At 39.9% G+C, this 23420-nt stretch overlaps 1 gene segment (V, D, J or C); it reads right to left on the minus strand.

Moving 5' to 3' along the window:
• Positions 1–11730: 11730 nt before the first annotated feature.
• LOC142410973 (T cell receptor delta constant-like) lies at positions 11731–16922 on the minus strand. The segment is given in 5 exon segments: positions 11731–12038; positions 12504–12614; positions 13085–13147; positions 13814–14098; positions 16583–16922. Coding segments are annotated over 3 exon segments (381 nt in total).
• Positions 16923–23420: the final 6498 nt, after the last annotated feature.

Raw genomic sequence — 23420 nt, forward strand, 5'->3', positions numbered from 1 at the left:
CACACCACCTCTTTTGTCATGAACGACCACCATAACAGATGCAGCCCAAAGTCATGGACCAAATGGAACTCAATGGAGACATTTTACAGACACTTTACAGCAAGGCACATAGACTTAAGGAATGATACCTGCATAAATCAAAGGATGGGAAGGGGAGGATGTATTGGACACACCAGTATGGGAACATGAGCATGATGTAATTGTTTTTGCATAAGGGGTGAACATTATACTGGTTTGGCTGGGATAGAATTAATTTCCTTCATAGTAGATCATATGGTACTATGTTTTTTTATCTGTGATCAAATCAGTTTTGATAACACACTCATGTTTTCTTCATGTGAGGAGGAAAGAGCAGCTGAGAGCAATTGTTATTGACTCACCCCAACTCCCCAGTCTGTACTTAAGTCCTGCCTGATTTATCCTCCCCCTTGCACCATTTGGAGGCTAGGGGAGAGGTAGAGGAGTTGAGAATGAAGGAGTGAAATTGAGCCTGGAAAAAGGGAGGAGTAGGTAAAGATATTGTCTTAATTTTTTCTTTGTTTCACACCACTAAATTCTATTTTAAATTGAAATGAATAAAATTAATTTTTCCCAAATCAAGTCTGTTCTGCCCATGACGGTATTTGACAAATGATCTCTCTGTCTTTATCTCGACCCACAAGGGGGAGTGAGAGAGCATCTGGGGGTCTGGCAGCTAGCCAGGGTCAGCCCACCACAAGGGTTGAGGAATTGTTATGTTTTTTCTACATAAATAAGTTTCTGGAGGAAAGTCAAGTCCCATCCTGTATAGAACCCTCGAAACAGGCATCGATTATTTGGTCACTCTAAGAGCAGTGGTGGTGCTCCCAACTTCTCCAAACCAGCAGATGCAGAGTTGCCGATATTTCCCCTTTTCTGACTACTGTGGTTTAACCGCACTTGGCAACTAAGCACCATGCAACCACTTGCTCACCCTTCCTGTCCCCGGTGGGAAGCAGAAGAGAATCAGAAGGGCAAAAGTAAGAAAACACGTGTGCTGAGATAATAACATTTTAATAATTGAAATAATAATAAAAATTTAAAAAATTGTAATGACAATGAAATAACAGAGAGGAACAAAACCCAGAGAAAAAAACAAAAAACCCAAGTGATGAAACCACTCGCCATTTGCCGACCGATGCCCAGCCAGCCCCTGAGCAGCGATCACTGCCCCCAGCCAAGTCCTCCCAGTTTATATACAGAGCATGAAGTCATATGGTATGGAATAGCCCTTTGGCCAGTTTGGATCAACTATCTTGGCTGTGCCCCCTCCCAACTTCTTCTGCACCCGGCAGAGCATGGGAACCTGAAAAGTCCTTGACTAGTGTAAACATTACTTAGCAACAACTAAAACATCAGTGTGCTACCAACATTATTCTCATCCTAAATGCAAAACACAGCACTATACCAGCTGCTAGGAAGAAATTTAACTCCATCCCGGCCAAAACCATGACACTGACTGAGAAGGCATGTAGGAAGAGGCTATCTGGATATTGCGGGAACCTCTTCAGTTGTTACAGCCCTTCTTGACATACTGCCTCCTGCATGGTCGGGCAACTGACTGGTTTTCCTCTCCTATATTGACTGGTAGGCTAAGATGTTAAGCTTTGCTGAGATCAAGGCCCAGTGAAGCTGACCTAACCTGATTGTTTTGACTGGTTTTTCAGAGCTTCTTGACTCCATGAATTACCTCTGCTAGCTATGTCCCATTTTTCTCTCCCTGCACCTTGCTCTGCTTACTGTCCTTTTTGATGCTCATAACTCTTGTTAGCTTTTCCTCCTCACCTGTTTTCACAGAATCACAGAATCACAGAATCGTATAGGTTGGAAAAGACCTTTAAGATCATCAAGTCCAACCATAAACCTAACACTACCAAGACCACCACTACACCGTGTCTCTAAGCACCTCATCCAAATGTCCTTTAAATACCTCCAGGGATGGCAACTCAACCACTTCCCTGGGCAGCCTGTTCCAATGCTTGATAACCCTTTCAGTGAAGAAAAATTTCCTAATATCCAGTCTAAACCTCCCCTGGCGCAACTTGAGACCATTTCCTCTTGTCCTATCACTTGTTACTTGGGAGAAGAGACCAACCCCCACCTCTCTACAACCTCCTTTCAGGTAGTTGTAGAGAGCAATAAGATCTCCCCTCAGCCTCCTTTTCTCCAGGCTAAACAGTCCCAGCTCCCTCAGCCACTCCTCATAAGACTTCTGCTCTAGACCCTTCACCAGCTTTGTTGCCCTTCTCTGGACACGCTCCAGCACCTCAATATCTCTCTTGTAGTGGGGGGCCCAAAACTGAACACAGTATTGGAGGTGCGGCCTCACCAGTGCTGAGTACAGGGGCACGATCACTTCCCTACTCCTGCTGGCCACGCTATTTTTGATACAAGCCAGGATGCCATTGGCTTTCTTGGCCACCTGGGCACACTGCTGGCTCATATTCAGGCGGCTGTCAACAAACACCCCCAGGTCCTTCTCTGCCAGGCAGCTTTCCAGCCACTCTTCCCCAAGCCTGTAGTGTTGCATGGGGTTGCTGTGGCCCAAGTGCAGGACCTTGCACTTGGCCTTGTTAAACCTCATACAATTGACCTCAGCCCATCGATCCAGCCTGTCCAGGTCCCTCTGCAGAGCCTGCCTACCCTCAAGCAGATCAACACTCCCACACAATTTGGTGTAATCTGCAAACTTGCTGAGGGTGCACTTGATCCCTTCGTCCAGATCATTGATAAAGATGTTAAACAGAACTGGCCCCAACACAGAGCCCTGGGGAACACCGCTTGTGACCGGGCGCCAACCGGAGTAAACTCCATTCACCACCACTCTTTGGGCCCGGCCGTCCAGCCAGTTCTTTACCCAATTTTCCCACTCCTTCCAACTATTCAACCATGTCATGATCCTCTCCATACTGTGCTCCTGGCTTCCCTCCAGCTTTGTACACACGTTTTGCTTTTTCATGCTTTGGAAGAGTGGACAACTGCCAAGCGTTCAGCAATTTCACTTAGCTTACAGAATACTTTCAAGAACTTCTCCCTCCTCATAAAACATTGCTCACCATTTCTCTTTCCTCTTCAGGTTCTTTCTGGATGCTGATTTCTTTGTTTGGGATGATGCCTCCCGCATATATCTTTTAGAACAGCTAGTTGGCCCAAACCTCTACATTCTAACGGGTACATATGTTCTTCTCTGCATGTGATGCATCTGCATTACTTGTTTTAGGAACGCTTCTCAAATGTAACCCCATAACACACAAAGCAATAGCATGGCAGAAAAATAAGAGCTTCCAATTCATATGGAAATGGTTTAAACCCTCCACTATCTCTCACAGTCCTGTTCTGAACCTGCTGTTCAGACAACAGTCTGAGATTAACACTGACTACAGGAAGGAATTATGTCACAGTGCAAAAGGAACTATATTTGAATGCACAAATAGTGATACAAACATTATCCTTGACAAATATATAGCCAAAATGGAAAAAGAACTGCTGCTCTTGACAACTGTGAAATCAGAAAAACCTACAGAAAGTGCCATGAGTATAAAAATCCTTATAAAGGAGACATGGAAAATGAAGAAATATTTTTCTTGGCATCTGATACAAGTTCACAGAACCCCAAATCACTATAGTATGAAAGAAGTAAGTTACTGGACTCATCAATATCCTCATTGCTTGCTGCATCTCTGTCCCGTTTCCTTCTGCTCTCTGATTCGTTCCCCACTCAGCTATGATCGTGAAGGGGGATCTATTTGAACTGCACTTGGATAAAATTCAGGTACTATTGTCCTGAGGATGATTTGCCCTGAGACTGTGTGGCCAGTCAAGGTCCCACATGCTCAGCATTGTTACTGGCATCAAAGGACAATCCTTAAAATGGAACAAACATTTATTTGGTCCCTTCTTAACTTTTAACCCATGTGCTACACTAGTGTCAGAGTCATGAGGCCTGACAAGCTGCAACAAGCTGTTTAAAAGATGAACCCAATTTTCAGGCTGGGCTTGATGTTTTTTAGGTGAGCCAGTTCCTGATGAATTTCTTCACTGACTCCATATTTGCTGAGCCTTTGGACAGAAGAAGGAAGGAAGAAGGGTCTAAAATCTACCTTAAATATTTCCTTTTGTGTAAAACCCCTGAGTCCTGAACAACAAAGACAAGCATATCATACTGTCCCCAAAACAATCCTCTCCCAGCTGGCCACCATACCCAGATCTTCTCTGTTAAAAAATGCTGAAACCTGTCACCTTTGCTGCCGCCCCCCCGACCGCCCACCCCGAGTACACACATGGCCAGCCACAGATGCCAACACTCAGAAAGCACTGCCTTTTACCAGTGCCCATATAAACACAAACAGCAAACACATAAACATGATTAACATTGTAGGCTTAATCCTTCTCTTGAACAGAGGCCATTAAACAGATATCCTCATAAACCAGGTATCCTTACCTTACATATATTTTTAAACTTACTTTCCCTGCTCCCTGCCTGCTTCTCTCACTGTCCTCAGTTTATCAGAGGAGGGCAGGGGGAAGATAAAAGCCAGAAAATGTTTGAGCCTTTCCAGCCACCTAAAGCCACTTGCACAAAAAGTGTTTTATGCATTAATACAATGCTCCACCAGGATAAGCTGAGTACGTAGAGCTTGAGTGGCCTGTACCTCGGGGAAAAATTGAGGCTTTTGCTGTAATCACCTTGTCAGCCACAGAGCACAGTGCAAGACTGTGTCTTTTTGAAGAAAATACCTCAGTAGCTCTAGGAATATTTCTTGGCCCATTAGTCCTTTCCTACAAATGGTCCTCTTCAGAATGAGAGTCTTCTTTGTACAGCATTGTTCCCACTGCAAGGACACACAGACCACCAAAGTTCACAGTAAGTCCTCTATGATTTTAAGAAATTATTTCCTCTCTCCTGGGAGGCAGGAAAGTAAAAGAGTTTCCTGCCTCTAGTCAGTCTCAGGTCTTATTCCATGCGTAAGCAAAGATCTAATTCTAAACAGTTCATATCCTTATATTAACACGGATCTTAATAGGAGTTTGATGATGAATGATAGTTAGTTTTAGGAATAAGATGTAGCTGTCTGGGGAGGGAAGTGACAAAGCCAGTAAAACATTTCTGGACTGAAGCAGGTGTCAGTTACACATGCCAGTGCAGTACTCTGACTATCCCGTAGAGGGAACTACAGAGTCATAGAGTGATATAGGAGGAAGGGGACCTCTCATAGTCATCTAATCCAACCCCATGCTCCAAACAGGGACAAATTACAGCACGATTTCTAAGGGCTTCCAGGATTTGAGTGTTTCCAAGATACTTCACATATGTGAGATGTTACAACCTCTCTGGATCCCTGTTGCGGTCTTTTGCAACTCTAAAGATACAAGTAAGTGCATAAATATCCTTACATCTAAATGGAAATTCCCTTCTTGCAACATAGTGTCATTGCCTCTTGTACTAATATAGTGCAGTGGTAAGATCCACCATTCAATTTTTTCTTCAGATTGAACATACCGAGTTCTCACACATGCTATACGCTCCATCACCCTGAAAATCTCAGTGGCTTCTTCTGGACCTTCTCCAGTGTGTCAATGTCTTTCTAGTCCTCTGGAGCCCAGACTGGAAACACTACTCAAAATGAGGTCTCACAATTGCTGAACAGAGGGGAAGAATAATTTCCCTTTACCTCCTGCCTAGATACCTGCTAATAAACACCAGTATGTGTCTGGCTGTCTTTGTTGCTAGGGCACACTGTTGTTTCCTCTTAACATGTTGTTGAGCATGCCCCCACATGTCCTTTTCTGCAGAGTTTCTCTTTATCCAGGCAGCCCTCAGCCAGTTGCAGTGTATGATCTGTTTTGTTCTGGGGTTTTTTTTGGTTGTTTTTTTTGTTTTAATTTCAGGGGAAGAACATTGAACTTGCCTTTACTGAGCTTCATGAGCTTCCTGTCTGCTCTGAATGGCAACTCTACTTTCCAGTGTGTTGACTGCTTCCTAAACTGATACCTTTCCTGTTAGTGCTGCAGGCAAGTAGCTGTTGAATAGACCCTGGCCAGAGGTTTATGTAAATGAGCAGGATGAGCTATTTGATGTGACAACAGAAATTTCAGATATGATAGATAACAGTGTGTGAAGATGGAAAAATATATGTTCATGATTCGGATGGCTGCATTTCATATATGGTTAAATGATAGCCATGTCAGAAATAACTTCTCAGATAACTGGAGAGGAACTTTGGGGACATTTTGAGCAGTAGACTATTACAAAGCCAAGAGCATTTAGGTGCCCAAGTCAGTGATAACATTTAAGGTTGAAATTGCATCAGTGTCAGAAATACTGAATTTGGAGATGTATGTAGCAAACCAGAGAATGATGGGAAAAAGTAATTAGGAATTTTGAGTTGAATGGGAAAATGAAAGAAAGGAAAAATGGCACTGAAAAGGAGGGTGAAGAAATGGGAAAAGCATTAATAAGACACGTAAGTCTTGTGACTGGTGATGTCCGGAGGTGCCTTTTGCTCAGTCCTGCACTTGATCACGACAGCCTTAGTCAGGAAAATAACCAAAGCCTATTGTTCAGGTGATATCACAAGCATTAGAAGGACCAGAGAAGAATGAGGATGCTAGGGATGGGACACTGAGGGGGAGGCAGTGCTTTACATGGCCAGCAAGGAACAGTAAAGCCAGACAGATTCAGCATTTTGGAGTTGCTACACCAGTATGTAGTTCAGACATGAAAGCATCTGTATCCTGCCAATCACTTCCTAACAATCCTCACACTTGATGATAACATATTCTGTTCCATCATCAAAGTTTTAAAGAAGACTTTAAACAGTATTGACTCCAGTACTGATCCCTGAGGGATGCCACCTTTAGTTTTGTGTTAGTGAGATTTCACATTTTTTATCAACAACCTTTTAGCATAGTATTCTCTCCAGTTTTCTGCACATCTTTTCATCCATTTACCAAGCTCTCTTTCAGCAATTCGCTACAATGATATTTTGGAAGACTATTTCAAAGGCCTTGCTAATAGCAATGCAAAAAATCCAATGCTCTACCCTTGTTCACTGAGCCAGTCACCCCATTATAGAAGGCAATGAGGTTGGCCATGTGAGATTTGCTATCAGTCAATCCATGCTAACCATTCCTAATCTCATTCTTCTTCATGCTCCGGGGCATGGTTTTCAGGCTGATTTGCTCCATAGCTTTCCTAGGTACTGAGGTGAGGCTGACTGGCTTGCACTTTTCTAAACTCTCCTTAGGATTTTAGGATTATAGAATAATTCATCTTGGGAGTAACCTGAGAAGTTCATCTAATTCAGAGTAAACTATGAGGTCAGACCAGGTCGCTCAGTCACATAAAGAAAACCTACAAGGATGGGGATTTCACAAATTCTGTGGAAGAAGTATTCCAATGTTTGACAGTCCTCAATTGTGAGAAAGTTTTTCTTCATATGTAGTCGAAAGTTGTCATGTTTCAACCTCTCATCATTTTCTCTCATTCTCCCATCAGGCACCACTATGAAGACCCTGGCTTCATCCACTCGATAACCTCCTGATACTAGGAGGGGACCTAGAATGCTATCAGGTCCACACAAAGTCTTCTCTTCTCCAGGCTGAACAAGCCCAATTCCCTCAGCCTCTCCTCACAGAAGAGCTGGCTGCTGCAGTGCCCTGACCATCTTCGTGGCCTTCCAATGAACCCAGTTCAGTTTGTGAGGTCTTCCTTGTACTAGGGTGCCCAAAGCTGGACACAGTGTTCTAGATGCACTTTGAGCACAGAGTAAAACGGGATAAACATTCCATCACTTTCGTTTGCTCCTTTTTAAATGTGGTGCATTATGCTGGCAGCTTGCTTTGTTGTGTAGTCACACTCTGACTTCTGTTCGGCTTGTGTGTTACCTAAAATCCAAGATCATTTTCAGCAGAGCTTCTTGTCCTTCCTTGTGGTCTACCAAGACCGCCAGATCCTTCAACAGAACCAGATTCTATTTCTTGAAGGTGGGTGTGATTTTTCTCTTTCTCCAGTCACCACGAAGCATGATCGCTATATCCTTACGAAGATGATAGTGGGACCTCACAGCGACACTGGACAGCCAGCTCAGTATCCTCAGATGCATGACATGGTTGCACGGTCCCATATGATCAAATGGTTAAATTGCTGCCTAACTGTATCTTCCCATATGGTGGGAAATATCACATTTCCACATGCCTTTCCAGCACACCCAGGGGTCTGGGAGTCATGAGGATAGATCTCACCAGTGAAAAATCAAGGCTAAGCAAGTCACTGAGTACCTTGGCCTTTGTCAGTAGGTTCCCCAATTCATTCAACACTAAAACACACTTTAATTAGTTTTTCTTATGCTGCCCACGTACTTAGAGATGTCGTTGACAGAATCACAATACCACAAAATATTTGAGGTTGGAAAGGATCTCTGGAGGCCATCTGGTCCAACCGCCTTGCTGAAGCACTGGAGCGTCTTGCCCAGGAACATATCCAGCTGACTTTGGAATATCTCCAATAATGGAGAATTCACAGCATCCCTGGGAGACCTTTGTTAGTGCTCAGACACTCTCACATTAAAAAAGTTTTTCCTTATGCTCAGACTGAGCCTCCTGTATTTCAGTTTTTGCCCATTGCTTCTGTTCCTGTCAGTAGGCAACACTAAAAAGATGTTGGCTCCCTCTGCTTTTCACCCTCCCTTCAGGTTCTTATATACAATGAAATAATGAACATTGTGAAGAGGGGTTGACAAAGGAGAAGTCCTGCCTAACTAATTTGATATCCTTCTAAATGAAGTCACCCACCTAGTGGATGAAGGGAAGGCGGTAGATTTATTTTTCTAGATTTTATTATGGCTTTTGATACTCTCCCTCACAGCATCTTTCTGGACAAGTTGTACGACTGAGATGAGCAGATACACAGTGCGCTGGGTAAAGAACTGCCTGAAGGGTCAAGCTGAAAGTGTTGTAGTGAATGGGGCTACACATTGCTGGTGGGCAGCCACTAGCAGAGTTCTTCATGCTGAATTTCAGGCCAGTTCTGTTCAATATATTTACCAATAATCTGGATGAAGGAGTTAAGTAAACCATACATAATTTTGTTGATAATACTAAACTGGGAGATGCTGTTGACTCTCGTAAGGGACAACAGGCCTTGTAGAAAGATCTGGACATATTGAAGCATTTGGGAGTCATGAGTGGCACGATATTTTACAAGAACTGCAAGATTCTGCATCTGGGATGGAGACACAAGTATAAACTGGGCGACGAATGTCTGGAGAGCAGGCCTGCAGAAAGGGATATAGGGATGCACGTTGACACAGGTGATCAAAACAGTTTATTATCCCAACGTATTTAGCATTATTGCAGCCCCACCTTGAGTATTGTGTGCAGTTCTGGGCCCCAAAATTAAAAAATGATACGAGGGTACTCGAATGTATCCAGAGGAGGGAAATAAAACTGGTGAAAGGGTTGGAAAGCATGCCCTATGAGGAGGAGTTGAAGACTCTGTGTTTGTCTAACTTGGAGAAAAGGAGGCTGAGGGGTGACCTCAGTGCTCTCTACAGCTTCTTGAGGAGGAGAAGTGGAGAGGGAGGTGCTGACCTCTTCTCCCTGGTACCAGGATTTGTGGAAAGGGCTCAAAGCTTCATCAAGACTTGACATTAGACTGTTCAGACTTGACATTAGGAAACATTTATTTTCCGAGAGGGTGGTCAAACCCTGGAACAGACTTCATAAAGAGGTGGTCAATGACCCAAGCTTGTCAGCTTTTAAAAGGCATTTGGACAATGCCCTTAATAATATGCTTTAACTTTTGGTCAGCCATGAAGAGTTCAGGCAGTTGTACTAGATTATTGTCATTGGTCCCTTCCAACAGAACTATTCTGTTCTGTTTACTCTATTCTATTGTCTTCTATTCTATCTTGTAAGATCCCCTGAGCCTTCTCTTCTCTAGCTCTCTCATCCTTTACTCATGGGAAAAATGCTCCAGTCCCTAAATATTATTTGTGGCCCTTCACATGGACAAGACTATATCCATGTCTGTCTTGTACTGGGGAACCCAGAAGTGCTGCAGAGTTCCTAGTGACAACCCAGGCTCTATTTCACATGGACCAGTTTGGTCTGGAGATACCCTAATTCCATGAGGATTTTAAAAAGATGCTGGGGACAGCACCGTGCTTGGGGACAGAAGGGGACCAGAGTGCTGGACACAACATACAAGGAAATTAAATGAAGGTCAACAGCCACAGTGGAAATGAACAAATACAGTAAAAGCTGGGTGCTGTGAGAGCAGTCTAGCCTGGTCTGGTTGTGTGGCTGAGTAACTGAGATTGCACAAGTGGAGTATGGTCTGCTTAAATGGGACAGGAAGGAGGCTGTTTCAGGGGACATTTATAGACCAAATGTTCCTTGGGATGCCTAGGAAAAAACCATGACCACCATGGTTTTCCACAATAACTGTTTTCTCCTGGGACTCGACCACAGAGCTGCAGGACCTAGAGACAATGTTTTCATCATAGAAATGTCACATCTGGAGAGGAGTGAGGGATTGAACAACTAAACTTGTCAAGGTTAGATAAATAGCTTTTGCAATGCACCCTTCTTGGGGCTGTTTTGGAGCCAGAAGTAGTTCACTCAGCATCTGAAAACCATTGTGGGCCCTGCCCCCAGGAACTGGTTAATATGTTTTTTTAGAAGAAAGGGTGGACTTCTCTTGCATAGCGTGATTTAGTCATGTGTTTTAACCACAGTATCCTGCTTCAAGAAGGCAGCAGCTTGCATGTCGTGAGAAAAAAGTAAGTTTTGTTTATTTTTTACTGCCAAAAAACGGCTAAGTTATCTATCAAAACACACCACAGTGTTTTCTGTTGGCCCCTTCCTAGTATTGTTGTATGGAAGATCAGCAGCCTGTTCTCTCACCTTCTGAGGTCTGTACATTAATGCTCATATTGCCTGTTGTCTTAACTTTTTTCTCTTTAAACCCGTCTCTCTTTTTGTTATGACTGACAATTTTGAGCCTGAGTAATTTGAAAGGGTCATGAATAATTAAAATCCTTTTAACCCAAAAGGGCCAGAATTCATAGCCCTCCTGAAGTCTCTTAAATATGCCAAGGAGTCTCCGTCTTTCCCTGTGGAAACCTAAGAAAGAAAACATTAATAAAAAGGAAATCCAGGCTGTAATAGGTGGTTTTCTAGTTCTCCGTGGTCACTGAATAGGACAGTGGAATTTAAACAATTTTTCACCAACTTCCAGAAGAAAGGCCAGAGTGCAAATCAAATATAATAAAATTTTATTTTGGTGTATATTAAGGATATCTAAAATTCAGGTGCTATATACTTAAGAAAAGAGGAAAATGTATTAAAGAAGAGATAGAAATGAAAATACTACTGCATATCTGTTTGAAGTGAATTCCTTTAAGTCCAGCGGAAATACTACTGTATAACTTTTTGAACTGAATTCCTTCACGTCCAGTGATGATCTTGCTACCTATACTACAAAACTGACACTAATAAAAGCTTCTAGAAATTAAAACCATACAATGCTTTCTCTGTGCTTCGGATCCCTAAGCACAAAGCATTACATTTGTACACACTACTGTAATAACACCAGAGACGTATTTTTAAAGCATAGTAAGTATAAAATACAATTTTAAATTTTTGAAACTACCTAAGCAAATTTGGATTATTCAGTGCACTGGATAAAGGAGTAGGAGAGATTATTCCTGCTTAGCAGAGGGATGAGGGAAAGTTCTTATGAATTTAAGAAATAACAAAACTTATTATAAAAATTAATGAAACTAAGCTAGACAAGAGTTCAGCTGTATTAGCTAAGAAGGCTTCCAGATGTTGTTAAGTGAAGGGCACTTTGATGAAGTAAAGGGACTAATAGATGTTTTGTTAATGGAACTGGTAGGTTTGTTAATTATTTAGATGCTTATAGGTAGCAAAGCTGACACGTGGTGTTTAAATTATCCTGCTCTAGGTTCTTTCCTGCTCTTCTTCAACCAATTGCTGGCTTACTTACCCTGTACCTGAAAGAGCAAAAAATATATTTTTAAATTCTTATTCACATTTAATGCATGTTGCCAGGTTTCTGTTATTCTGGCATGCAGTGGAGATGTTTTTTTATCATTTTGGCTACCTGAGCTTCAGAATTCTCCTTCCTGCTTTTTCTGTCACCACTTTACATTTGTTGGCTTTTGTGATTCTCCCTTTATAGTTCTTGCTGATCTGGACATTTATCAAGACTTTGTGCTCTGCCACTTGAATCAACCAGTAGAAGATTTCTCATAGAACCTGAGATGCTCTGGACTAGCCTGATGCAAAAGAAATTTGGGGATGAGGTGTTTGGGGTTACATTAACTTATCCAGTGGAAATAGGAAAAGCTGAACTGGTGCCACTTCTACTTGGGGGTATACAGAAGGATGTAAAGCCAACTGGTCACTCTTTGCACTTGCCTCCTGTGTTCCCAGTTACAGAATGATATGTTTTGTACTTCAAAAGAGAAACAGTTTGATAGTTATTATTATATTGATGGCGATGCTTTTTGCCAGCACGACTCTCAAGCCCAAAACAGCCATGGACATCACTTTCTTCATTTTGACATCTGCTTTAAAAAGGAGAAAAGGGAAGTGAGTGTGGTCTTGTTATTATCCACACCCAGTCATCCTCATCCCCACAAAAAAATGAAAATCCACACATCATAACTGGATGACGATAGCAGAAACAAAGGAAAAAGTGAAAGAGGAATGTATGAATTGCAGGGAAGAGACATATCGTCCCAGAGAGGAATTTACTTCCCATTGCTTTTTTTTCCCCCGGAAATTTTTTAGCTATTTAATCTGTTAACCTGAAAGAGCATGTTATTTCTCAATGTGACATTTCCAATTCTGAAATTTCTGCACCAGAGAATGCAATTTTTCATGCTTTGGTACTGAGTCCACAAAAAGTGCACATTATTGCTTAATAAGTTCCTACAATTCGGGCATTTTTTTAGCAAAGACAATGCATTTTCATTCATTGTAACTGTATCCCCAATAAAGTAACCACATTCTATTATTCCATTAGGCAACTAACCTTTTGTTGGGGCTTCGGTAGTGTTGCAAGCATTAACGGTTTCAAATTCTTCAGTTTTCTCTTCTGTTGAATGATTGAGAGACACTATAAATTTTATTCAAACTATATAAAACAAAAATGATACAAAAACATACCTATAGCTCTTTTCCTAGCAGTAGATAAGCAGTATTGCAGAATCAGATGGGAGGTCATTTATTCTGACGTTAACTTGAAGAAAAAATTAGCTTTAGACATGTGATTGCAGAAAAAAACAGGACTGTGGAGTTTTATTTTCTCTCCCTTTTGACATGAACTTCACCATAGAAAAAGACCAGTTTAAAAAGTGATCAAAGAATAATAAAAAGATTTGGAAAAAAAGTCACATGACCTTTTTTGCTTTTTGTTTTCATAAAAGTTATTTCAAGCTTTCTGCTAGCACGCAGGTATACCGATGTCCCTTGAATTATTTTGCCTTAGATAAAGGTAGAGTCACAAACATTAGAGGGTTTTTTGTGTGGATTGGGGGTGGGATTTTTTTTTTCTTTTTTGGGAAGAAAAATCCAAATGCTTAAATTGTTGAATAGTGGTCATGTAAGCAAGGTGCTTTTGATTATTTTGTCGTCACCTAACTAAGAGCCTAAGTATCTTTCTGACTCTACTGACTTTTTCCTTCTAGGTTCTCAAAGGGCAAGAAAAATTTTGGAAGATGCTTCTCCCATATCACATACCCTTTTGACCACAACACTGTACCTGGCAGAATTATGCTGGTTACAGTCTTGTTCCCCTTGTGCATAGCCTTGCAGGTCACCTCTGCGTCTGGTTCCAGCCGAACTATCTTCATGGTACTATACATGCCGTCACAAGTTACAAGAGGTGCCTTCAGATAATATACAATGTTACTCTTGAACATATCAAGGCTGATGTTCTTAGGGTAGAAACTCCTTGCCAAACAAGCCATGTTCAGTTTGTTGTTATATTTTTTGGGTTCCTTTGATTTAAGCACAATGATTTCTGGAGCAGATTCTTCTTGAGTCTCTGAAAAAAAAGCATAATTTTTTTATTACTTTATTTTCTTCATAGTTTTCTTAGAGCTAAATCATCTGTAGGTCAGATATAGTCCAGCCACATCTGCCCCCTATGACAGCTGACTATCCTTCTGTATTTATTTATTCCTCCTCTTTCCCAAAGACAAGACCAAAGACATAAAGGTGGTATAATGGTGGGATTTACATGGGAGCTTCTAATCCCTAAGGCTCCTAAGCTTGTTTTTATGAGAACTCACATATATCTATATCTAGCTTTAGATCTACATCATCTATTAAAAAAGTTATTTCCTTTACATGAGGGACCTTGAAATGAGGAAGCGAACTTTTAAGAATACAAAGCTATTGTCCATATTGATGTTGAATTCATAACAATTTAGATACTAAGAAGAATATTTACTTCAGGGATAGACTTATAGGCTTGTAACAAGATAAAATATCCCTATTTTTTACCCAAAAATCCTTTACCTGACGAGGCTAAAAGACTTAACCATAGCACAAAGGGAGAGAAGACAGTTTTTTACATCAATCTACAATGCTGTTCCATTGAGTGGGATTACTTGCACATACAAAATAATTTTGCTAAAATGGAATAGGAGGTTAGATCTTTCATTAACAAATGTTTAGTTCCAAGGAGGTTTTCTTTCCAAATTCGAACTCTTTGAAAGTTTCTGTAATATTTCTGTATGAAACCTGGCCCAGGCACATAAACCTCTCTTAACAAGTTAATAGCGTTGTGTGAGCTCTGGAGAGGTTTCCAAGTCATGAGACCATCTAAGTGCATAAAGCTGAGACATCCTAAAGAACAACACTGGGGTGTCTAATGGCAGAGTTCAGTGGCGCTTTGAATACACCATGCATCCCCTCTTCTCTCTGGGTCTCCCTTCCAAAAGATCTCCCGTAGGGTAAGTTAGGGCATCTTTGAACTGGAGGGATGTTGCGGGGGGAACAGTAATGTTCGTTTTGCAAACAAAAAGCAGTTAATGTACTTATGCAAAAAATCATACTTCTTTTCCCTCTTAATCTAACAAAATCACAGAGTTGTCTGTATGTTACTTATTCTCGTGGACCTTGCCTTCCTCCAATGAGAAGTATAGAGCAGGTGAACCAAATAATTCCTTACCTATTGTCTTACTGAATTCTTAGGAGGAGATGTCTCAAAAAATGTGTAGTGATTAAAGGATATTTTTTAAGTCTTTTGTTCTTGGAGATTCTCAGATTTGTTCTTAGGTGTCTTTTGAATATCTTCCATGGAAATGGAAAAAAAGGCACTACAAAGAATCAGGATAGTATCATTCTAGTAACATAGAAAATCTATTCTTGTCTTTAGAGGAACCAATAGTTTCTAATTATTACTGTATGAGGAAAGACTTTTTTCCCTTTTTCCTGAAGAACAGGAGCCATAACACAACAATTATCAATATAAGATGTGAGAAAATCAGCTTATTTTAAAAAGCATGCTAGATACTTTCTGTGTAGAAACTGAACTTCACAGTAGAACTGCTGTGTTTGTCTGGAAAGGCAATAGCATTACTTGGGCTTTCACAAAACAGCACCTTTTGCTGGTTGATAGTGTTCATGGTAGTATAAATTTCTACTGCTAACAGGGAATTTTATATTACCGTATATTCATCTTGGTGTGATAGAACCTGGCAGTGTCTTGCTGTCCTACTTTTGCAAATGATATTTTCAAAATAGTATCTTTCGATTCCCTAATCCAACAAGAACTGGAGTTGCATTCATGTACCCCAAAATAGGCATGTAACATGCCCTAATGATTTAAAGGCAGCTGTATAGTTTTAAGGGGTTTGCCGATGTGACCTAGCACATACGAGAGTCCTATGCCTCTCTGGGGAGTGTGTGTTCATGTGGTGGTACGCAACTGAACGTTTTAGAACAGAAAAATCAACACAAAAAACTCACCCATGGCCCCAGGTTTCATGCTGTCACAGAGAAGCTTGGGAAGATAGTCCGTCCTTATAAAGACCGTGTTCAGAAGAGTACCATTTCTACATATAAAAGGCTTGCTAAAATTTCAAGCAGTGGCTGCAAAAAGTAATAATCCCAGTCTTTCCATGGGAACTACTTTCTCATGAAACTCTTTACTTCTCTTTTTTTCCTTTCCACAAACATTAATTTTACAAAAAAGGAAGCAATAAACTACTTTTACCTCATACTAAATCTGGGCTAAGACACCATCCCTACTAGCAATAAAAAACAGTTTAAATTTAGTAATGCGGCTACGGGAGGGGGGGAGGATCTGTGGAGTAATGCCAATGCACATAGCTAGGAAACTATCCTTGTTTTTCTTGAAAACATTTGTTAACTAAATATTAGCAGAGGACTCAAACACCTAGTTGGAGAAAGCATATTCAATAGATCCAATGCAGCACAAATTTCTCATTATGCTGTAAAATCACACAATCCCCACCACCATCTTAAGCAGTGCATTACTACTAAAACAAATGCAACTTACTTGGCTCAATTGAAAAATTGATCCCAGTTCCAAATACGATCCTGTCTGTTGCCACACTATTTGCACATTGTCAAATAAACCTGCTTTCCTCACAACATTCTAAAGGTGTATAAAGTCATTAAACAAAATGCCAGCACTTTGTCCAAAGGATCCATAAATGGACTGTCACGAAAATGCTCCAAAGTCACCATTGTTTCCAAAATTCTGAGGGGAGAGAAAAAGTTTCATAGTAGAGTGATTTTAAACAACTCGATCCAGGCGAAATCTTTCAAAAACATTGTCTCTTCTATTAGCTCAGTAAGCAATATACTTCCAGAATAAATACTCATAGGAATTCTGCAGTTCTCTTCTTCAACACATTCCCTTATTCCTTTCTTCCTCAAAAAAGTATTTTTCCTTTTGCAGTCTCAGGTTTTTTTATGAGAACTTACAGTGTTTGTTTCACTGTGCTACTCCAAGTTCTCAACACTGTGATATACTTATTTACAAAAAGAGGCTCTTCCTTCCCTTATACTGTACAGAATTTCATATGAGACAGGTAGTCATATACACTATATATCACATGAAGACATCACGTAAACCTTAAAATAAGGACTGGAAGCTGGGGCAAAATAGGAATATGAATCTGCTTGGGACATGTAGGATTATAAAGAAAGATTATAATGTTGCTCTGAGAATGCTCAGATTTTAGTCCTATGAAAAAGCAAAAGTTGTTTGAGTATTATTCTACAGTGATTAGTGAAACTCTTCAAAGTTAAAGAAGTTTTCTGGTTTTTTTAATGTGAAATATTTTTTTTTCACCAGGAAGAAGAGGCATGTACTCTGTGTTTTTAGGGTTGTTATCTTTCTGGATGGGTAGGTGGAGAGGGTCATTTGGTGTCTCAGGAACTCTTTTTCATGCTTTTGGTATATTTGAAAGTGAAAAAGAAATTATTGTTCTTCATTAGGTAGACATATATTGTTCCATGGGACGAGTTATTATATAAGGATTTTGCTCTGGATGGTGCAAAGAGGATTGTTAAAATACTGCTTGATGGACAAGTTCTGCATCCTTAGTGCCACCTGCAACTAAAGACTTGTGTGAAGCGTGATAAGCAGGTGAAGATAAATTTTGTTTGAATACATACCACATGTATATTTTGGACAGCAAATTAGCTGCCACTTCAGTGATTACTAAGGAAGCAGCTTTGTGGTGGGTAGATACTGTCTGACTGTTAATGAAAATGCTATAAAAGATAACATTGAAATGCAAGAATATAAACACCGCTACATCATACAATCAAATTACATTGAATTGAAACATTAATTACTTGGTGTATGAACTAGAGAGAGTGTATGAGTACTCCCCCTGCACATGAACGGTGTTTAAAAAAAAAACCCTTAAAAATGCACATGCAATGCTTTTGTTTTCCTGAGGTAGTAACTCAAAGCTAACCTCACGTTAACAGCTTTATAGGAAAAAAGACTTTGGCACAGAGTGGGGCAGATGATGTACCAAGGAAGTATGATTTAATACTGTCTCTAATGTCAACCTGGAAGAGGGCAGGAAGGAAAGGCAATTTAATTACCATCCTGAAAAAAAAAAAATTACATGTGCAGGAACATGATAAGGAAATTGTGAGCTAGTATAGGTCTGATGTACCCAAGTGAAAGAAACAACAAGGGAAAGGGGTAAAAAATTCTTAGTCAGATAATCTACCAAAGTTGTATTGGCAGTTGCCAACTGAAGGTTAATGAACATACAAAAAAGGTTTATTCATGAAGAGTCATACAAAAACTTTTGTGCTTTCATTTCAGTGTCAGGTGACACCCCTTCTTTGATATCTTTTGAATGCTGCATTTGTCTTCCTCTGCTCTTTTATTACTGTATAATCAAATAACACAGCAATTGCCATAAATTAGGAATATCGTTACAAGTATCTCTTTTACGCTACGTTAATATACGCTTTAAGGTAGATTAAGACAATACAAATCTCTTACAGAAACATTGCCCATATCTGCTGAGAGTGAATATGGACCGATTGGGATTGTATGAGTCCTTTTAACTCAAATTACTTGATTCCAGATATATCTTTAATAAAATTCTAGAGATTTAAAGTAGGATATTTTGTTAAAAAAATCAAGAACCAGCTGTCCCGAGCGTATTAAATGTAAGTTTAAGTTTTTCTTATATATCAGGACTATTCTGGACATAAAACTACTTATACTATTTAACTATTCACACTATTTAACAATATGTAATATTTTCATGCTCTAGCAAAATGAGTCTGGATGCGCAAATCCTTCAGAGGTTTTTTCTTGGTATAATTGCCTCTTTTTTCTGTGCGCATAGGCTAATTTTTTTGGGGGGGTGTGATTTTTGTCCCAGAAACACAGAATGTATGAGGATGCAAAGGATGTTAGAAGATTGTCAAGTTCCAACCCCCTGCTCAATGAAGGGTCAGCTAAAGCAGGTTTCTAACTGTAGTCACTGATATTCAGTGTTATACAGCTACATGTGGAAGGTCGTTCTGATATAAATTTTTACATGTGAAAAGTATATTAGAGCTGGCGGAAGGCTGGGACTTATGGAAATTTCATAAAGACGATACAGACAGCTGTATGGAAGGTCTAATCAAAAATTACTGTCCTTCAGAGTGAAACACATCCTGAAGAGATATGTAAGCAAAATAAGATGTTTTGGGACCAATATGTATCTACTAGTCTACTAGTCTAGTATCTACTAGCAAACTAAGAAATAAACTAAAAAATAATTAACTTTATGATTTATTTTTTTATATTTATTTATTCCTGTATTTAATTTTCTGCCCTTTTCCTCTTGTCCTGTCCCGGGGGTACCACTGAGAAGAGTATAGCTTAATCCTTTTTCGTCCCATCCTTCAGGTATTTACATAGATAAGATCTCCCTGAGCCAGCTTTCCTCCAGGCTGAACAGTCTGCTTATGTTAGTCTCTCCTACTATGACACATAGTCCAATTCCTAATGATCTTTGTGTCCCTTCACTGGAGTCTGTCCAGTATGTCCCTGTCATACTGGATGGAAGGACATAGCAACACAATGAATGTCAGACTCTGGACCTCTGACATTAGTTTAACTATTCTAGTACTGACAGCCAAGTACGCCAAGACAGGGACATGAACATGCTCCAAGGTTTCAGCAGGCAGCAGTGTAAATACTTGTAGTTACAGAAGGATGGAAAATAATACTGCTATTACATCAGCAGACTCTCTGCCTTTCCTGTTTTGCTGCTCTGAAACTTGAGAGTTTTGGTTCAAGTTTATTTCTGTACATAGGATTCCCATGACAAATACAGTCAATGGAAGGAAATCTGGAGAGTTTCTCCGTCGAAAGTGGCTGTTGTCTGAGGCAGGAAAAGGACACCTGGTAACGAAAGGCTAGTATATCAGGTAGAGAAGGAAGTCCTACACCTGTGACAGGTAATTCCAAGCAGTATCACAGGCTGGAGGCGGGTTGGATAGCAGCACCTGTGATGAAGAAGCCCTGGGGTCCTGAACACAAGTCATCCTTGTGCCCTGGCAGCAGGGAATAAAAACAAAATTCTGGACTGCATCACCGAGAATATATCCAGCAGCTAAAAGGATATGGTTAAGCCACTCTAGTCAGCATCTTTTTAGCCAAAACTGGAATGCCTTATCCAACGTTGATTCCACAGATTAAAAAAAGATATTTAGAAATTGAAGAGGGTCCAGCAAATGCTACCAGCAATACTAATGTTTTGGAGGTTTTGGCATATGAAGAAAGGTTGAAGGAATTGGCTGTTTTCATCTTAAAAAGCCAGAAGGCTTAAAGGACCTAATCACTTCCAACAACTAAAATGTAGTTACAGAAAAGATAGCTTCCTTTATTCTCAAGGGTGGCCAGGGACAGGACCAGACGCAGTTGGCAGAAATTGCCTCAAGGAAAATTTGATCTGTCTATAAAAATATTATCTTTACCATGAGAAAAATTAAACATTGGAACATATTGCCCAGAGACGTGGCAGAATACTTCCTGGAAGTATTGAAGGTTTTGCTTTATGAGCCTATAGACTATCTATCTAATCTAATGCCCTGCTTTTACCAGGTGGTATCCAGGAGTCCTTTACCACCTGGACCTATCTGTGATTGAATACTTTGTGATTCTATGAGCCCGTATTTCTTCTGGAAGGAAAAAATGCAGAAACACAGGTATCATGACACATTGTTTCCAAATCACAAAGCTGTACTCCAAAACTCTGCCTGATTTTCAGAACTGATGCTGCTGTTTCAGCCCTTCAAAAATAGGGTGAGAAACGAAAGCAGAAAAGCGACCAACGGTCATCTGTGTCCTCATCCTATATGCTTCTTTGTGTAGTGCATCCCAAGAATATATCTACTGCATATAATTCTTTTTTCTTCTCTATATAATATCAGCAATTTAACAGGAAAGCTAATGTACGCCTGTGCTTTCTTCCGAAATAAGCCCTGCTTATGGGGAAACTTTCAGTTCTTTCTAGTGTTAACACTGTTTGCATATTTATCTTGGTGTTACTAACACAGCGGGAGGTAATAGTAACTGCAAGTGTGAGTAGGCACTTCTCCAGTGACAACTGTTTCTTCAACATTTCTCTGGAGATGCTGTTCCATTTTTGGAAGGATGGCATGTAGTCCTTCACATACCTAAAAAAGTTCCACTGCACTTTTTTCATCGATTTTTCTTCTACCAGTGCCCATGGTCTTTCTGTAGACAGCTGTGAGGAAGAGGTTGCACAGATATTCCAGGCCTCAGAACTACCTAAGGCCTTTTATAGAAAGAAGGTGAGTAATGAAAATTGTTAAGGAGCAAAGGTATATTGTGAAAACAAAATGTGTTATTTTTTTGCTCTGCTATACAAGCTGTGTGTGGATGATGAGAAACTGATAGTACTTAATTACAATTAGGTAGGGGATTCAGGGCTGCAGTGAGATAATTCTCTCCAAAAAATTCATAACATCAAAATGAAATGCAAATGGCATGACCTGAAGGTTCAGAAGGGAGTCGTGGGATGGAAACCTACCTTCATCTGCGTAACAGTTTCAGAAATATAATAACTGGTAAAAAATTGCTATGTAATAGTGTAAGAAATATCAAATTCATGTATGAAAGTAATAGAATTGGGACCAGTGAGAAAAAAGGTAGTAAATGGCACGTTGTTTATCGGACAAGAGTGTGAAAATAAAAAAAAGGAGGTGCGAAGATGGCAAAAAGCTACGTTTGGTAAAAGAAAAGATGGCTAATATGGTATAAAGTGGGGTGGAGAATAAAGAACTCGGGGAGGGGAAATCTTGTGGCAGTAGGATGTCTATAGATACCTGTGATCTCTAGACCCAAGCATTCCATGCTCCTTTAAGGAAAATATTTGAAAAATGCTGGACTATCCACAAGGTCTATTGTCGAAAGACTTGCTGTGGGAAGTTTAAATAACTAAGGATAAAGTTTTAAGGCGACACAGACTTTTACCTTAATACTATGTGCAGAAGGACAGGAAATAGAAATGCAATTTAATAGGTTTATGTGTGTGATTTATATAATTTCTTTATCTTAATATAGTTTTGCGTCAGTACTAACAGAAACCAATAAAATTTTAACTGACTATTGCTGGTGTGTTAATACTACTAGTAATATTACTTGGTTTATTGGACTAAGGTACTACTAATTTCTTAGGGTTATGTTGGTTAATTCATAAACATCACAACCATCTTGATCAATAATGTCACCAAGTGTGCAGTCTACAAAGGGAGAGTTGTAGTTTGAGTGTTAGAAGTAAGAAAGTCTTCTGGGTGAGACATTGTAATTTTCACAAATTCATGAAGAAATGCTACAATGTTGACAGGGAATAGGCTCCTGAGAATGAGGAGGATGAAGAATAAGAAAGAGAAAGCCCTAAAAACATCAAAAAGAACCAAACTCTTGACAGAATAAATATTTCTAGACTGATGCAGTTATGGACAAGAGGGAAAAACATGAAATAAAAAAAGCTAGTAATTTCTGTTTCTTTGTAAACATGTAACTTTAATAAGTACACATTTTTGTTATGGAAATTAAAAGAAACACAAGGAACAAAATCACAAGGAGGCAGGGATCGTCAGATGCTCACTCATATGGGACAAGAGCTGGAGCAATCAGGAGAAGTTGTGTCATGCTAGAGAGGCACAAAATATGCTTTTCACTACACATCCTCCGAATTTCCAAATCACCTTTATCTCTGTCACGTATTCTCACTTTTCCAACTGTGTCCGCGTCTAATGACGTTAACTGTAAGATTTTCCCAGATTGTGATTTTTGTCAGTTTCAAGGAAGTAATGCAAAGACTGAATTCAAACTTGCAATATCTTTTATTTTCTAAACCAGGAATTCTTGAAAGTGTGCTAAGGATGGTTTAGCAGGTGGCATCAGCAGATGCCGGTGACAAACATTTTTCTTCGGGGACAGCAGTTTGATTTGGGAAGGCTGTCACATGGCAATGTCTCCCTTCAGTGCAGGAGATAAATGGATAGATTAACAACATATCATGGCACAGCCATTTTTTCAAAGCACTGCTGGGTGAGACACTCAAGTATATTTTTTTGCTCTTATTCCTGAGTAAATTTCTTCTTCATTGTCTTGATCTATTCTTCCCTTTCAGAGGTCCATAAATCCAACAAATATCAGTACGTTAATTCCTTCCACTCATCCTGCTTAAAGAAGAATATAGTGTCATATTAAAATGCACCCTTTCATATCACTTTTTCAACTGAAAAAGACCAATCCAATGTATGACATTATTGACTAGATACAATCCTCCCTGGGTCTGTGTCTCATCCCACTCGGTGGGTTGAGA

Source organism: Mycteria americana, chromosome 6 (genome assembly GCF_035582795.1).
Source record: "Mycteria americana isolate JAX WOST 10 ecotype Jacksonville Zoo and Gardens chromosome 6, USCA_MyAme_1.0, whole genome shotgun sequence".
Taxonomy (NCBI): domain Eukaryota; kingdom Metazoa; phylum Chordata; class Aves; order Ciconiiformes; family Ciconiidae; genus Mycteria; species Mycteria americana.